General features: G+C 39.8%; 1 protein-coding gene across 1 annotated transcript in view; it reads right to left on the bottom strand.

Moving 5' to 3' along the window:
- The window catches only part of Tmem117 (transmembrane protein 117), a 419705-nt gene that overhangs the window by 186059 nt on the left and 214391 nt on the right, over positions 1-19255 (bottom strand). Inside the window, exon 3 of the mRNA XM_035440837.1 lies at positions 18389-18488. Coding sequence (XP_035296728.1) covers positions 18389-18488 — 100 coding nt within the window. The remainder of the gene's footprint in view (positions 1-18388; positions 18489-19255) is intronic.

Below are 19255 nucleotides of genomic sequence, written 5' to 3'. Positions count from 1 at the left end.
TCCCGCACAGCTGTTTTCTCAAAACTTCTGAATTAAAATCCACACTTCCCTACCTCCTACAATTCCCCTGGGCCTTCTTTGCATGCCTCTGTTGTCATCCCTTCATTGACTCTGAACCTCACTTTTATAGACAAGTCGATGAAGTGTTGTGGACATGCTAAGCAATAGGAACATCAGATGAGAGGCGCCCGATTAATGTTCACTGACTAGGAAAATACCACCCTCACACATCTGCCCCAGGAGTTTGCTCTCCGATACCACATCTGCTCCCAACAGTCCTGCTTTCGTGTCTTTCTGTGTATGATCCTTCTTAGAGAATATAAAACTAGTATATTAATGCAATCGTCTATTTATTTTAGACTATTAAAGTAAGCAGGGCCATGACTACATGTGAGGAAACTATTTGAGTGAGGGCCCTGCTTTGGGCTCAGCTGTGGAATATATTTAGAACTCAGACCCAGCAGGAGGGAAATAACCAAGTGAAGTTCTGTAGCAGCTGAAGCACAAGCTCTCCACTCTGTGGCCAGGTTATATTTTAAAACTCAGCATTTTCCAGCAGGACCTTTCAGTCCCTTAGAGTCCAAGAGGAAGCTGACTTGCCCACTCAGGGCTGTACTCGTCTTTTAAAACACACCTGCACTTCACCTTTGAGAGCACAAGTGTTTCATCATGCATCTTCATCACTCTACATAATTCATAGGCCCTATATTTTAATACCTGTGAGCAGAGAAGTTTCTGGCAAATGACATAACACTACCATCCGGTATATTTATAATTTAGAGTGACCTACTTAGGGCTGACCTCATTTGAAGAAAAAGAGCTTGCTATGGGAAATAGTGAATATACTGTCTTGATATCAATTCATGTCTGGCTGAGCTATGGGAATAACAGTGCAGTGGGACATAAAAAAAGATGTTAAAATTAGCAAATTATCTTCATTCACAAAATTCTAATTGTGAACTGTATTTTAAGATGTTCTCATTTATGAAATACCATAATTTTTTAAAAATTAAGTAACACCAACAGTATTAGCAGCCATAATATCACACGCTTTATCTTTTATCTCACAGCAGTTAACAGCCTTGTTACCTAAGTAATAATTACTGGAAGTAAGCCTCCCCCCAGGCGAGTGGCAACAATACTTACTAACATTGAATAAGAGGTGTAAAATAAAATTACACCCATGGAGAATTGAAAGAGCAGGTCATCCAGTGGGAGTACAGATTGGAAGGAAGTTTATGCAGGTGACACCATATTACAAAAAGGTACAATTACAAAATGACTGCCCTCCAATGACATTGCATTATAATAGCAAAATTACCAAGTGACTCTTCTAGCTCTTGCTGTACCATGAGCTAGAAAGGTGGGGATTGCAATGTTTGTCCTCACAACTAGAGAAAGGAAAATTCCTTTTTGAACAATTTTATCAAAACCTTGAGTACAGTGAAATTGCTACCTTTTCAAGGCTGCTATCATTTCAGTGGAATCCATTCTACTCAAAAGAATCCTCAAACATGAGCTAAACAAAGGTAACATTAATGAGCTTGCCAAACTGGATGGGAGAAAGCCCAGGAGGCCTCAGTTCTACACAAAGAGCTATAGACAACTCAGGAAAGCTGGGAGCAGGAGAAGTGGCCTTCCCCTGGCAAGAGCATGCCAATTGGCTATCCAGTGTCAGGTGGTCAGTCCTGAAAACATACATACAAGTAATATATAGACTGAACATGTTATATTTAGGAATTTATATACAAATACATATATTCATCAAAAATTAGTGAAAAAACAAAGGCTATGAATTTGAAGGAGAAATGGACTGCAGCCTTGCCTGTTATGAGACCCAACACTCAGACCACAACCAGGCAAATTAAATCATTCTCTCTGGAAGCAGGATATCACCCATCCATAGTCTTTGGAGCTACCAGGTGAATCCAAAGTTCAGATAAGCTTGGCAACCATGAACTTAATAAAAGCAGGTAAAAATATATTGAGTCAACCAACTAAACAATAAGCTTGGCTATCTAAATTTATACACAAGCTGTGTAACAGCTTTATTAATAAAGACATCTTAATATTTGTATTCATTTAATAACTGCACAATGCATGTTATTAAGAACCCATCTGCACACTTTTACTGATAATTTTCCAAAGCTAACAAGCCAGTCAATAAATACAGCAGGAGCTTGAGGACTCTCTGCACTCATGCTGGCAACAACCAACCTGGCCACAAAAACACGCATTTCATTAACACTTCAGTAAGTGTTATTATGAACATGATTTCTGCCCACTTGAGCCTTAAATGTTTGGGTGGAATAAGTGCTAAGTGGTACAAGGATTCTGCTTCTACATCTCATTTTGTCTCTCCTGAAATCTAGTGGCCAAGATAAATCAGGCAGGACTAACCCTTTAGAGGAAAGATAGATTTACTCCATATGAATGAGATGTTCCAAAGTGACGCCTACTCCAGTTTATTCCCCAAACAGTTCTTTGAATGTTCCTGTCATGGATCAGTCTGTAAGCTAATAAACCCCATTTTAGCATAAAACAAGGTCTGCTCCTTCCCTTCCGGCTCATACACAGACCAGGCAGGCAGCATAATGCTGATGAACAAGAAAGGGCAGTCTGTCATTGTATTGAATGAGAATGTCCCTCTAAGGTTCATATATTGGAACGCTTGGTCCCCCATCAGTGGTGCTACTTGGGTAGGTGTAGGGGGTGTGGCCTTGTTAGAGGAAGTGTGCTACTGGAGGCAGGACTTGAGAGGGCTGATCTCCAAAATTTACAAAGAACTCAAGAAGCTAGTCTCCAAAAACCAAATAATCCAATTAAAAAGTGGGGTACAGAAGTAAATAGACAATTCTCAATAGAGGAATGTAAAATGGCTGAAAGACACATAACAAAGTGCTCAACATCTTTAGCCATCAGGGAAATGCAAATCAAAACAATTCTGAGATTCCATCTTACTCTGTCAGAATGGCTAAAATCAATAGCACCAATGATAACTTATGCTGGAGAGGATGTGAAGAAAGGGGAACACTCCTCCACTACTGGTGGGAGTGTCAACTCATACAGCCACTTTGGAAATCAGTATTACCATTCCTCAGGAAAAGGGGAATCAGTCTACCACAAGATTGAGCAATTCCACTCTTAGGCATATACCCAAAAGAAGCACATTCATACAACAAGGACATATGTTCAACGATGTTCATAGCAGCATTATTTGTAATAGCCAGAACCTGGAAGTAACCTAGATGCCCCTCAACTGAAGAATGGATAGAGAAAACTTGGTACATTTACACAATGGAGTACTACTCAGTGGGGATGTGTGGAGGGAAACAGTGGAATCTTGAAATTTGCAGGAAAATGGATGGATCTAGAAGAAACCATTCTGAGCAAGGTAACCTAGTCACAAAAAGACAAACATGGTATGCACTCACTCATATATGGATTTTACACATAGAGCAAAGGATTACCAGCCTACAATCCACACCACCAGAGAAACTAGGAAATGAGGAGGACTCTAAGAGAGTCCATGGTTCCCTGGAGAAGGGGAAAGGGACAAGATTTTCTGAGAAAATTGGGAGCATGGATGGAGGGAAAGGGACCTAGGAAAATGAGAAGGGGAGAAGAGGAGGAATGAGGAGGACATAAGAGAGCAGGAAGGTTGTGTAGAGGGAAGAATATAGGAAAGAAAATAAGAGATACCATCAGAGAGGGGGCCATTACAGGTTTAAAGAGAATTCAGGCACTAGGGAAATGTCCAAATATCTACAATGATGACACCAACTAAGCATCTAAGCAACAGTGGAGAGGCTACTTTAAATGCCCTCCTCTGATAATGAAATTATGACTAATTTATATGCCATCCTAGAGCCTTCATCCAGCAGGTGATGGAAATAGAAGCACATACCCACAACTAAACACTGAACTGAACTGGAATCCAGTGGCAGAAAAGGAGGAGTGATGAGCAAAGGAGTCCAGACCAGGCTGGTGAAACCCACAGAAACAGCTGACCTGAATAACGGGGTGATCTTGGTCCCCAGATTGATCACTGGAGAAACAGCATGGAACTGATCCAGAACCCATGAATGTGGGTTTCAGTGAGAAGGCCTGGGAAATCTGTGGGGTCTCTTGTAGTAGATCAGTACTTATCCCTAGCATACGAATGGACTTTGGGAGCCCATCCCACATAGAGGGATACTCCCTCAGACTAGACACATGGGGGAAAGCATAGGCCCTATCCCAATGGATATGACAGACTCTGAAGACCCCCCCCATGGAAGGCCTCACCATTTCTGGGGAGCAGAAATGGTATGGGATAGGTAGGTTTTAGTAATGGGCAGGGGAGAAGGGGAGGTTGAGGGAACTGGGATTGACATGTAAAAAAATCTTATTTCTAATTTAAATAAAAAATGGGAAAAAAAAGTAGGACAAAAAAATCTATATCTCCAGCTGCCAAAAAAGTTTTCCGTTAATGCTATCATCATCAGTGCCAAATAGAAATTGGGATAATTATAGCATCAAGTCAAAGGAGCTCAGATCTCTAGAATTGTAAGCCTTCATTTTTCTTCCATAGCTATGAGTTCACTTGATCTTTTATGGAGTATTTTAAAACCTGAAGAGACATACTGTTCTTTTCAATGAAAACAATGGCTTCTCTCCATGTTTCATCTCAAGCACATAGCTCATCTGGGCATCTCTTTTCTTATATCCTCTGGTCAGGTGTCAAAGCAAGAACAATTTGGAACTTTTTAATGGGCACACATGGTGTCCTAACCTTACTTTTGGCTCAGGTCTATAGCATCAAAGAAACTACTGAAGTGGACTTTATATTCTGTTTTAATTGATACCTTCAGAAATGGCAGCAGTATTTATTTGATGTTGTACTAGACTAGTGAGTAATTACAATACAAGCTTAATTGACTCCTCATCTATAATGTGTTGGGCTCAAAGTAACTTAAGATGTTTCATAGAGTCACTTGGTAGACTACTGAAGAATAGGGCATTGGACCGACATCTAATGAACACTTAACATGTATCAGCAGCCAGGGAACAAAAGGAAGCTCATGTTTTTCTATCAGCATTCAGACAAATACTATCAGAGAATATTATTTTTATCTATGTAGTTGTAATGGACCCTTCTTTATGGCCATAGGCATGGCTCAAGTGTAGCATGTTTGCCTAACTTGCTTGAGTCTTTAGGTTTGAGTGCTAGCACCAAAAACTGAAGGAGGGTGGAGGACAAAGAGGAGGAGAAAGAGAGAGGAAGGGATTAAAGGGAGATATGGAGGGGGAGAGAGAGTTTCCTAAACCAGTTCTTATCATAATTCACTCAAATACACTTGCAACCTGATGTAATAGCTTTTATAAGGCAATAACAGCAAAACCTAAGCACAAAGCACTTCATTGCTATAAATCTCCTTTTGATGTTTATAGAACATTTAACTACAACTGCAGCATACTCTATGAGCATAAAAATCTTAAGTACTCCCCAAATCCTTGGGGTGAACAATTGCCAAAGGATAGCAATTTCACATAAACAGAGACTTAGCACTTAAATACTCGGAGCTGCAGCATCTATCTTAAGTAAAGTTAGTCAGTATAAAACCTTAGCTCCCTTCCAGTCCTAGAGAAAACATACTTTGCACCACATTTGTCAAAGGGAAACAGAAGTAATAGCTGAACTGCACAATGTGGAAGAGTAATGGTTTGACTACATGTTACGATAACATCACATTGAGCCTGGGAAGATGCCCAGCCCAATCTGCTGTCTCTCTGGTTGATGATAAAATTGGGCCAATATAATTGACAGGCTAGAAAAAATAACTCAAATGCTGCTGCTTTATCCCATATTATGTGAAAGTCTACTGCAACATAATCCCCCTGCCAAATTGGGTTGTGAGTGTAGTGTAATGTAGTAGTTAAATCACTCAAAATTTGAAAACATAATGGCCAGGTTCAAAGCAGATTTCCACACTGATTATCCATGTGGCATCAAGAAGGGGTAAGATACCATTCCTTAACTTAGTATCTGCTCTGGGTGACTCAGTGGGAAGGCACATACATGTAAGGTAAGTGAGGTAATGAAATGAGCACTAGTTGTGTATTAGTTAATATTAGAACTAAGAGGAGAAAAAAGAAGAAGAAGAAGAAGAAACAAGTGACTTTTGTAGTATTATGAGTTAATGAATCTTTCCACTCATCATTTCTTTTACCATTTGTTTACCACATCCTGTCATCCAACATACTGTCAAATATGTATTCATGTGTATACATGTAGAACAGCATATGTGATATGGTACCTGTAATCCTGCTATAAATATATTATAGCACATGTAATTCATAATCGTAATAGTATTTATATAGTATGGTGACATGTAAACCTTATTTTATATGTGAATACATATATGGCTATATTCACTTGTAAATGTTATTTTAAACATACACAAAATGCAATTGTAATAATGTAAATCACCATGTAAACCACTACTCCAAAAAATAAAAGACGCATGCTTAAAGTACTGCTTAGCCTACAGGCCCTAGGTAGGTTAAAGGTTAAAGAAATGAATGGAAAGGATCACTATTTCTAAAATAACAAAAGAAGTTTCTTTTTAAAAAACTCTAATCTGTTTTGATAACAACAACTAGACATCATTTCATTATACTACTGACCTCAGAGAGACAAATCAGACAGCATTGCCACCTGGCATTTAATCCAACTCCTTCAGTTAAATGATGGACAAAGGGTATTTTAATAGGCACAGAACATTATGGCAGGAAAGTCATAAAGATGGTGTGGACAAAGGGGGAACATATCCTGAGGAAGAATAATCAAAGCAATAGAAATAAAGTATAACAGAACTAAACCATCTAAAACTGAGTTGGGACTGAAAAAGAAAAATACCCTGCCTGTGGTGGTGATGTCTGTCTATAAGAAATGCCCTTACTGTACCTCAAGTTCACTGTGCTTCAATACAGTGTCACTTCCTAAGTGGCTTCCACACTTTTAGTATAAGATAATCACACATTTCAGTAAGTGAATGGGGCTAGAGAAATGGTTCATCGTTAAGTGCCCTGGCTACTCTTCCAGAGGTCCTGGGTTCAATTCCTACAACCATATGGTGGTTCACATTTTTAGTAAGTAAATATAATAATTAAATGCAGCACATTTATTACATACTATGAATTTTTTACATTTTGGTAGGGATACTGATGTTAGAAAACTGATATCAAAAGGCATACTACATGCTTCTATTATTGAACATCTAGACATTATATCACACTTCTTAAACTAAGGAATCCTTTCTCAAATGTCATACTCTATTCATACTTTTCCAAATCCAATAGTCTTAAAAATTAAAAGACTCTTGGATCTATCTGTGAAGCTATCTAAGGTTAGGCCCTCTGGCCTATTAATTTTTTAGTGAGAACATATTATTTTGAAAAAACACAAAATACAAAGCTAAAATATTTACAGTGACATTAAAATATTTATACATGCAAAAGCAAAAGGGCCACACCCAGTCCCCACAATATTTCCTAAAGCATAGAAAAGAAAGATACACAAGAACTGATTTCTCATACGCTTGAGTTACATCAAAGTATCAAACTGTCATTTTTGTTGCTGTATTGTTTTGATTGAAAACATAGGCAGCAGGGAACTTGGGGTGTGTCTGTATGGTGGTCTATGCTGGTGCTCTGTCTGGATCTTCCGCCCTTTCCAGAGCATGGCAGATTCCTGGTGGGCCTCTGTGGTATCACATGGCCACATTTCTGCTCCTTTCTTCCCTTTCTCCCTCCTGTTTATCTTTCCATGAAGAGCACTTCTTTAGTTGTCAGAATACAATCCAAGAATGGAGCCCTGTGAGATTTCTAAATGCTTGTAAGAAAAGAAGACAAGAGTTTTATAACCTCGGTTTCTTCAAAAACCATGAAATTGTTCTTGGAATGTGATTTCATGCACCTCCTAGGTATAGCTAATAAGAGTGAGTTTACTTCAGCTGATATTATCCATATGCCTACATGACAAGTTTTTGCCATGTGTGGCCTATCCTTGTGACTGTATATTTTCTCAGTTGATGGTTCTTAATCCTTAGAGTATGAATTGTCTGAGGCTCTAAATAAAGTTGGCTATTACATAAGACTTTAGTCTGCCTCATTTTCATGAACCCCATTGCCCAGATTCATACCACCAACTAGAGCAGTAAACATTCAACAAACCAGGCACCCCCAATTTCCATAATGTATGATTCCTCATATGGAATTTCACGTAACACAAAAACCTTATGGAAATGTGGTAAATTAATAATTCAACGTTTGAGCCAGTTTCCATCTTCCATGTATTAAATAATGAAACACAGCATATAAATTGTCCAAACATGGCATTAGCTTGTTAGGAAGGACACGGACATTCTGAAATATTTCCAATGCCTAGGTGGAGAAAGAAAAGTGGGAAATGCAGCTTAACATTCCCAGTGGCCAGCTGCTCATGGGACCAGCTCCAGCGTATTGCTGCAGATTTCTTGTCCCACCAGGTCCTGCCACCGATTTAGCCCGAAATAAGCACACAGAAACTATATTAATTATAAAACTGTTGGCCGAAGGATAGGGGTTCTTATTGAGCAGCTCTGTCTTAATTATTAACCCATTTCTGTTAATCTATGTATTTCTACTTGGTCTTATCTTACCAGAGAAAGTTCCAGCCCTGCTACTCCTTCCAGAGCTACATGGAATCCTCAAAGTCTCTCTCTGCCTACATTTCCCAGAATTCTTCTAATCTCCTAGTCCTGCCTATTATCCTGCCTCTATTGGCCAAACAGTATTTTATTCATGAACCAATATGAGAGACATATCTACAGAAGGACATCCCCCATCACCAGTGGTTAAACATCGGGCTTACCCGCTTTTATTTGTCACATATGCTTGTTCACAGAATTTGTTCCTTCTGTCCTTCTACTACTCCATGTTTCACAGTTTAATTTTTTTTCTATTATAAAATGCAATACATTTGTAACTGTTGCTTTCTTTCAAGCAGTATATCAAATTAAATTATGCTTTTAATTTTGTTATTTTGAAAAATCAGTGAAAGAAAAATAGAAAACTGGCAGTCATCACTATATGAGTCATCAACATCAGTTCCAGACAAAATAACAAGCTAGACTAGATGTCGGTTATTTTTCAGTTATTGTTCATTGATAATTTTGGCCCTTTCAGAACAATCCAAAGTGCAGTGATATATCAAAAACTTTTTTCCTTTTATGTGCATGGATGTTTTTGGTGTATGCATGTATGTCTGTGTACCATAAGCATGCAGTCCACACAGAGGCCAGAAGAGAATGTTAGATCCTCAGGGACTGGAACTATAGATGGCTGTGAGGCACCATGTGGGTGCTGAGAATTGAACCTGGGTCCTCTGGAAAAGCAGTCAGTGCTCTTAAACATGAACTTATCTATCTAGCCCTTATACTAGAAAAAAATAACTAAAATATTTATTTTGTTGAAATGACAGCTATAGTCCTGAAAACAGCTTGGTATTGGCACAAAAATAAACAGGTAGACCAGTGGAATCGAGTTGAAAACCCTGGTTCTAATCCAGACACCTACAAACAACTGATTTTCAACAAAGCAGCTAAAGCTATACAATGGAATAAAGAAAGCATATTCAGCAAATGGTGCTGGCATAACTGGATGCTGACATGTAGAAGGCTGCAGATAGATCCATGTCTATTGTCATGCACAAAACTCAAGTCGAAATGGAGCAAAGACCTCAATATAAATCCATCCACACTGAACCTCATAGAAGAGAAAGTGGGAAATACATTTGAACTCATAGGCACAGGAGACCACTTCCTAAATATAACACCAGTAGCCCTCATAGCTTCATCCAGCCTTCATCCAGCAGTTGGTGGAAGTAGAAGCAGACACCCACAGCTAAACACTGAATTGATCTGTAATCCAGTTGCAGAAAATGACGAGTGATGAGCAAAGGGGTCCAGACCAGGCTGTGAAACCCACAGAAACAGATGACCTGAACACGGGAGACTCCTTGGTCCCCAGACTAATAGCTGGGAAACCAGCATGGGACTGCTCCGGACCCCATGAACATGGGAGTCAGTGAGAAGACCTAGGAAATCTATGGGGCCCCTTGTAGTAGATCAGTATTTATCCCTAGCATAGGAATGGACTTTGGGAACCCATTCCACATAGAGGGATACTCCTTGAGCCTAAACACACGAGATGGGCCTAGGCTCTATCCCAAAGGATATGATGGACTCAGAAGACCCCCTATGGAAGGCCTCACCTTCCTTGGGGAGCAGAAAGGATATGGGATAGGTAGCGTGTTTGTTGGGGGGGCAGGGGAGGAGAGGAGGGAGAGGGAATTAGAATTGACATATGAAACAATCTTGTTTCTAATTCAAATAAAAAATTCAAAAAAGAAAGAAAATCACACATTCCTTCATCCTTTCCTTCCTTAGTATGTAACAAGCATAGGCAATTAAAAACTTACCATATTTTAGATTTTTATATACACGTAATTATAAATTTTATATTTTCTATATTTAAACTGAAAAGAGGCCTGCATGTAAATGGAGTTCTTAATTGTTCTAAATAATCCTGAGTCAGATATAGAGAAAAATGTTGAGAAATCAGAGAGGAGGAGCAAGCCAAAGCCCCATTTACCTCATTAGCTTCCCAGTGGAAAAGAGACAACGTTCCTATTTCCTCCTGCCTATATCCTCTCTCTACCCAGCCATCTCACTTTCTGCCTCCACCCAGTCATCTCACTTCCTGTCTGTCTATCTGTACAGACCTCCAGACCTCTATGGTTAACTAATGGAAGTTCCATCCTCTGATCATCAGACAAGCTTTATTTGTACAAGCAAGATAACACCACACCTGTGTTTTCAAACACTTTAGAAATGGCTCCTCCTACAGTTCAGTTCTCTAAACATTAACCTAGAAAGAGAATAAGAAATCAAGTATGGTGCAGCTTTGAAGTCTATGTCTCCAGCAAAGCTTAGCCAATTCCCTCTCTTTTGTAGTATTCTCTCCTTGCTCAAGTGACTTAAGAGACAGACTTCAACTGCCTTCTTCCCACATCTGGGAGCAAAACCATGTACTGACAACAATGACCATTGAAGGAACACCTTGGCAGAATCTGCATGACTCTGGTTTTATTTTATACACTTACCCTTTACTTCACCATTCAGGAAGAAATCCACTGATAATGTATTATGCCTATTCAAGGCTCATCACAAGCATGTTCCCTCACAGCAATGGAAATATATTCAGCAAGTACACAGTGTGACGAAAGTGCAGTGAGAAAGGAGGAACGCAGGGCAGGCGCCAAATGTCCCTGAAGCAGTGCAGCTCTCCTCCCCGCACACGCCTCCCAACATTCCAGAACAACACTTTGGGGTTGTCACAAAACTGAACTAGGAAAAAAATGAAACAGCACTTACATTCTCTTATGACTATCTATTCCTCCAAAAATATGTTTTCATGTATGGAACTTATTCTATATCAGAAAATGACCATGAACTACTGGGCTACCTGCTTCCACCTCCAGGGTACCATAATACAGGTGTGTGTCACCATGCCTCATTTCAATAAACATCTCTTTTCTAAATATTTTTCTTTGAAAATGTCAAATATGTATGTAAGATATCTTTTTTCATTTTTAAAGTGTTTTATTTATTCTTTGATAATTTATGCAATATACTTTGATTCTATTCATTCTTCTCCCCCAGTTTCTCAAAGATCTTCCCCCATCTCTCTACCCACACAATGTCATGTTCTCTCTCACTTTAAAAAAAGTAAAACAAAATATGGAGTCCAGTTTGTGTTGGCTGACTACTTCCGAGCATGGAGCTAGCACTGTAGAGTGGTTGATGTACTCCGTGTCACTACAATGAAGAAAACTCACTTTTCCTCTCCCACTAGCTATTAAATGTCCATAGCTCCTTGGGTAGAGGTGAGAGTTCATACCCATTTTGTATCATGATCATGTTCACAACCCATTTTCTCTCTCCAACTTCCCTGGGTTCTCCCAACCTCTTGTTCTCTTTCAAAAAAAATTATACCCCAATGAGTCTAATCAGCAATGCCTGCAAATGCACAGCTGTGGAGTCACACATTGAGGCATGAACAACCTATCAGCCATGATGTCCTCATAGAAAAGTGACTGTCCTCCTCTAGTAGCTCCTCATCCAGAATGGGTAATGGAAGCTCCCCCCACCCCATGCGACAATTCTTAACAACCTTGAGCTTGTACAGGTGACCTCAACTGCTCAGTTAGTTCATGGATACAACAAATGTGGCATGATCAGAGGACCACGTTTCACAGCACTCACCCACATTCCTTGGCTCTTGTACCCTTTCCATCCCTTCTTCTGCAGTGTTCCCTGAGCCTCAGTTATTTTTAAGCACCTATTTGATGCCTGGTTCCATGCTGAGTGCTAGGAACACACATGTGAACCTATTGACATTACCTGCTCCCTCCAAGAAGCTTATAGTTGAGAAAGGCAGTGTCCACACCTTCTGTTTGAAAAGATACAGTTTTTTATAATAATAAGTATTAATTATGAAATTCTGAGTTTCTGAAAAGTAGAAAATATGTAACAGTAAAGAAGGTAACAATGACAACTATCATTCAAATATTTAGAAACCCAATAGAATGCTTATATATAAGGTAAGCATAGTTAAGATAGAGGAGTAAAAAAAAGATAGAGGAGTAAACAGTTTCTTAAAAACTTCATCCTTACTAAGGTGCTTTCATGGGGCTTGTAGGATCTTCAGATGCTACTAGAGGAGAAAGTTAATCAACAGTCTTATTCAGGTGTGACACTGCATACCACAACAATGACAATGACTGGCCTAACAAGACATGCCCATTGGTACATAGGGGGAAGAATTTTATGGGAATAACCAACTACCTGCTTATTTTTCAAGGGCTGATCATTTATTTGTTACTCTTAAAGACTTATCTTCGACTGAACTCAGACTTACAAGTAGGAATTCTCAGAGAAGACAGCCTATGTCTCTTGGCAATCTGTTGCTGGCATTTTTCTTTGACTTCCTTCATTCTCTTGACTAACAGTTCATCATATTCTGCAGCCCCTTCTTGTTTTTTTCCTTAGTGCATTTTTTCTTCGGAGTAATATATCAGAATGTGTATCAGAGGACATGTAGAGTAACAGGATGGTGAATCTTGGGTACTCTGGTCCTGGGATTGGGTCCCTTTTTTTAACCTCTGTGCTTAATGGCCTTCTGACAACATGTTGGTGGATATCATCTTCTTTAGGGAGATTGAAAAGCCTTTGGACTCTTCTAGCTCTTTTAAGCCTCAACAGCTGAGGCACAGTAGTTTCTGTCAGTCCAGGAATATTCTCTCCTTTATTTGTAATAATCAACTTGAGAAAACACAGTGCTTCCTGAAATAAACTTGTTCTCTCTCTCTCCCTCCCTCCCTCCCTCCCTCCCTCCCTCTCTCTCTCTCTCTCTCTCTCTCTCTCTCTCTCCCAATTAGGGAAGCTGGATGTCCTGGGTCTACACACCTTGCTTCATGAGAAAAGCTTGTTGACTGTTCTCCCCAATATTTCAGATCATGTCCCTTCACCCAGAGCATATGCAGCTACTTGTCTACATGCCATTCTCGTAGAAAGTATAGAATTTGCACTCATCGTTCACTTCCATGTGTTCCAGGCAGCCAGCAGCTGGGAAGGTGTTCAACTTCATCATGACATTGCCAACCACCTAGGAAGTGCTATGAAAAGAACCCAGGTACTTTCTGATTTGAGTAAAGGCCTTCATGCCTGATACCATTAACTAGGCTCAAAACCTGTGGTTGGCTAGGCCACAGGCCCTAGGGGAGCTGTAATAGAACTATTCTGCTAGAGAGATGTAGGATTAAACTGCCCCCTAAGTTCTTATCTTTTTACTCGAAGATCAGTGCATCTCCCAACCTCCGTAGAGAAGCTTCTTTTCCAGGCAGATAGTGATTAGCAGAGACCCACACAGGTGGTGGACAGAGAAGAAGGGACTGTGGAGCGCTCAGCTCTAATAGGACATCTGTGTCATACCCTGCAGCCCTGCAAGCCTCAGGATCAGTGGAAAGGGGGCAGGAAGATTAAAAGACCCAAAGGTAATAGGTGTCTAAAGCAAAGCAGAATTTGCCACACATGACAGCACAATTGCACACATGAACCCACAGTGGCTGTGACTGCATGGAAAGGCCTGCATAGGATCGAGCCAACTGAAATCCTGGCATGGATGGGGGAGGGAGTGGTGGAGCCTCTCTTGAGTCAAGGAGCTATTGGCAATGGGTGGCTGTGGGAGGAGAGTCCATTTTCTTCAGAGTTGCTAAATGGAGTGCATGGGTTTTTGTTTGGTTTGGTTTGTTTTTTTTAAAAAAAAAAAAAAGCATGTGAAGTTGGTTGAATTGCTGGGGGCATAGAGGAGGAATTTGGGGGAAGGAGGGGTTGACCAAACATTGTATGTATGTATGAAATTCTCAAATGACAATAAAGAAATAAAACTATCTTTTTTCTAAAATCTTATTCTTGCTCAAACTGCAACAGACATCATTAAGGAAATTTAACACTTTTATTTCTTGTAATAGACCAACAGCAGAGGCTGCATTATACCAACTCAGAGGCATTTCTACATTGAGATACTGAATAAGTATTTCTGGGTCTAAAGAACTTTCAAGAAACCATAGTATTAAAACCAAACACAATGTCGTACAAAATGGCACAATAAGCATTGAAAATAAAGATAAAGTTTTAATGTATCTGTGACATTTCCTGTGTTTCCACGTGGAAATGAATACCTAGTCTTATTGTAGTGTATTATGCCATGTTACATTGCTACCCCTGGGATGCCTGCTCTTTTCTGAAGGGAAATGGTGAAGAAGTGGATCTGAGGGAGAGTGGAGCCAGTGAGAGGGACTAGAAAGAGTGGAGGGAAGTAAAACTAGTAATATATGAGAGAAGACTAAATTTTTAAAAAAGGAATGCCCACAAGCAACCTCTGGAGCAGCACCTCGGGGCTACACGTTCCGAGGAATGTGCATAGCAGGTGGTTTTTGGAATGAAGGCTGCTTTCATGACAGTGCTAACACAACTGTCTCCACCAAGCGTTGTTCACTGTCACCATTTTTGTACCTTCCTCCTTACCTCCAGTCCTCTCACTGCCATGAATCATACTATTTACTGCTAGGAGAGAAAAAGCAGAAGAGAGGGTACAGCAGGGGATGATGAAAGGAAGTGGTTAGCTGAAGAGAAACCACTGTAGCCTCTTCCCTCTAGTAGAAAATGAAAAAGCAATAGCCTCGTGATGATTTCCACAGAAGCAGGGACCCCCTTCGACCTCAGGGGAGGTTTAGCAGGAGTCCTGAGCTAGATCACTGAATGGCACATAGCAGTGGACACAAGGAAACTGTAGCTCAGGGTAGCCAGTGTTTCTGCTCTACACACCCGGTTTTGGGACACAATTCTTCACTCTTTACAAATGGCAACAGTGCAGCCCAGTGCTGGATTAGAATGCTCGTCACTTCATGCACCTCTTTTATTGAAAATAAAAAGCCTACCTAACAGACAACAAAAAAATGGTATGTTTAACTGAGCTTTGTATACATTTGTTCTACATGCAGGGTCTGCTGCAAAGCCAGGACGTAGCTGGACACTCAGTCACATGAGGATGATGGGTATGTTTGTGACAACTCTTGTCTTTGGATCACTTCAGTCCTGATACACTTTCTAAACCATGGAAAAGCTTAGAATTATTCCCAGCAAAGAAAGCTCCTTTGCTGCAGAAATGTATTTAGAGTTATTGTAAAAAGTCACTCGCTTTTCCCGGAAGGTCACCTTCATCGTTGATATTCATTCCATACTGAGAATTCTATGCACACACACGAAGGTCAAAGCTACCTGAGACTCCTCTCATGAGGAAAAATATTATTTTAAAATGTTATCAATGCACACACATGTAGGCATATAAATATTTATTGGAAAGTTACTGCCCAGTCAATGAATAGGAGAGGGAATAGAAACTGCGTTCTGGGAATCTTCCCTGTGTGGCCGTGTTTGCAAAGCAGGAGCTTACATTTGCTTTGCCATTTCTACCTGAGTCTAGTGGGGAAAGGTCAACGTTTCATTGAACGTAAGCAGAAAAAGACTTGCCCCAGTTTACTGACAGGAAGAGAGGAGTGGCCTGTGGGATTCAAGTCTACCTTGGATGGTTAAGCCTAAAGCACACTCTTCTTCATTCTCCATCCTCTTCCAGCTTTCTAATAAGGAAGCAATCTATGGAAGAGGAAAGAGTCGGGTTAGCAGGTAGACACATCAGGCATGAAAGGAGCAGAGATTAACCTATGAAGCTGAGTTAAAACTTGAGAAAACACAGGCTACACAAGATTCTTTGTGTTTCTCTTACCCATGTAAAAAGACAGACATGTACAGGATGGGAAATATACCCAGAAAAGACTAAAGGTCAAAGCTATACCCTGCACACTCTTCTGAAGGAGTAGAAACAATGAACTTCACTTTTCAGATCGAAAAAACACAGAAGCAGAGATCTAGAGGGTACAGGAGTACCACGGTGAGAACATGTTTGGAGTTGGGTAGAAACAGGTTGTAGACAATTATGTTACAATGAAGACAGCAAATGGCTTACACATCAAATGCTGGCATGAGCTTTCAATCTGCAGAATGATTTTTCTAAGTCTGTTATCCTATTGGCTTCCCCCTTGACTTTGTCAAGAACAAAATCAGGAAGCATTTGGCCACACCACCTGCCTACCTCAGCACTGATAATGAGAGGGCAACTCCAAACAGTCTGCATCCTGGCTTGCAATAAGGTAGGATGCATTAGGGGCCAGGAAGTCCAGGCAGTAAGTGGCTTGCCTCAATGATCTGCACTTATAGTCACTCAATGGACCAGACCCAGGCAAACAATGCAACAGCAACAGGTAAGCTCTTACATCTGCCACATACTTCAGCACCTTAAGTCCTATCTACAGACGCATTTCATATTTACAGAAAACATATCACAAAAAATAGACCTATTAAATCCATTTGAGAAATGTGCAAATTGGGCCTTTGTGCAGTCTAGCTTATTTCTCAAAGGTCAAAGCATGAGTTTCAAGGTCAGAGAGTCCTCGGTTCTGAAACTGTAATCCAGTTCTCACTCTGTTTTATTTAGCAGATTCAAGGTAAAATCACAATCACAATTAATGTAGCATTTTCTCAAAAGCTATTGTCCCCAAATTTCAAGTATATTGCTTTCCAATATATGGACCTCCTTCTCAATAGATTTCCCATATGGAAACGAAACTTCTTGATATAACATAGCCTGGACTCTGTGAGTAGCCTATTCCAACCACTATTTTCAAACATTTTTTTAATGAATTTGAGTTTGCATGTAAGTGTGTTAGGTAGGGAAGGGCATTATGATGGCCATGTATGCACACATGCAAGTGAAAGTCAAAAGAGCCTTATATGAGATCTTCAGGAACATTGTCAACCTTCTTTGAAGTAGACTCCCTCATAGGTTGCCCAAGAGCCAAAGCGGTCAGCCCTGTACCCATGTAAATGTAGGCAACAGTAGGATATATATATATATATATATATATATATATATATATAATAATAATATCTAGAAGTCATGAATTCAAAAGGAGAAAATAGGCAGCAGGAGGAGAAGACAACAAAACTGATACAAGTATAGATTGCTTATTCTTAAAAGATAAATATAAAAAATAGAGTTATCAGAACTCTTTGTTACCAGTAAGTTAGCGGTTCAATGGGGAACATAAATTTAGAGATCACCTAAAGAATGTTTCAGATGGTATCTTCTAAAACAGACAAGACTGTATATGTTATCTGACAACTATGTTTGTCAAAACAACAGTCTCCAAAAGATTATTTAGAATTTCACAGGGATAACTTTTTCATTAAGAAGCATGTATAGGTTTGAACTCTCTCTCTCTCTCTCTCTCTCTCTCTCTCTCTCTCTCTCTCTCTCTCTCTGTCTCTGTCTCTCTCTCTCTCTCTCTCTCTCTCTCTCTCTCTCTCTCTCTCACACACACACACACACAACATGTGTGTGTATATACATATAATACCCTAGAAGAGATCAATTATCAATACTGTGATTGCATTCATTGTTTTCTGAAGACTACAGATATTGAATATAATCACGAGACTAATCTATGCTTACAAAATCCAATCTGTATAAAAAATAAGCAATAGTTTCCAACATTGATATATACTTATAAATGTGTGCTATTAAAACATTTAGTAACATTAAGTTTTCCCACATCTTTCCAACATAATGAACATGCCTTCAACCCAACATTTGTTCAAACTGAGAGAAGTTGAAGTTTTCTTACCATCCAGGCTGTGACAAAGTCCCCCATCCAGGTCCCTACAGCAGCTAGTTTCATGAAACTTTCATTGCGGATGCCCATATAGTCCGTAATGATATATGCTCTGTGGAAACAAACACAAGATATTGCCCAGATTGAGAGAGTGGTCCAGTCAATGCTTCCAAATGAAGCCACACACTTTACTTCCCCTCTCAACAAGCCCGCTAGCTATCACCTCACCACATGTGTTTATACATTTGCAAAGGCAAGAAAGAGTTCAGAGGGTGTTTGGGTCAGTTTTGGTTGGATTTGAATACTGATTGGGTATTTGGCCATTGCCATGTTGTTCATCTTTGGGTTGCTAGACTGACATCAGCTTTTGAACATTTGAACAGAAATACTCAGCAAAGGCTTCATTTCACACTCACTCAAGTGTGAGCAGACCTGAAACAATTCCTGACAGAGAGCTTGAGAGAAGGATGTGTTCTGTCAAGTTAGAATCACTGGAAAGGTGCTGGGCAGGACCTCAGCTGTATCACAGTGGGATGATATTCAGAATGCTGTCAAGTTTTAAGAAAGACATCTGCACAGTGAACTAAGGTAAAAATTGATTCAAATATGTATGATTTCAATTACTACTGAAATCTCAACACCCAGACTGTTTAATGTCTCACTTTAGTTTTATGTAGCTAATTCTTATTTGCTTGTAATAAAATAAATTCCTGTTCTTTACAACTGAAGCAGAGACAATCATTGGTACAGAGACAGCAGGGTGAGACCATGCTGTCTTGGAAGAAGCACTTCCTTTTCTATTTTCTCCTGTTAAAAGTTTTACTAATTGTTGTTTTCTCGTGCCTCTAGGGAAACTGGGCCAATCAATATCATATGAGT

The sequence above is a fragment of the Cricetulus griseus genome, chromosome 2 (genome assembly GCF_003668045.3).
Source record: "Cricetulus griseus strain 17A/GY chromosome 2, alternate assembly CriGri-PICRH-1.0, whole genome shotgun sequence".
Lineage (NCBI taxonomy): Eukaryota > Metazoa > Chordata > Mammalia > Rodentia > Cricetidae > Cricetulus > Cricetulus griseus.
The sequence above is the reverse complement of the archived record's forward strand: the minus strand, read 5'-3'. Positions and strand labels throughout refer to the sequence as shown.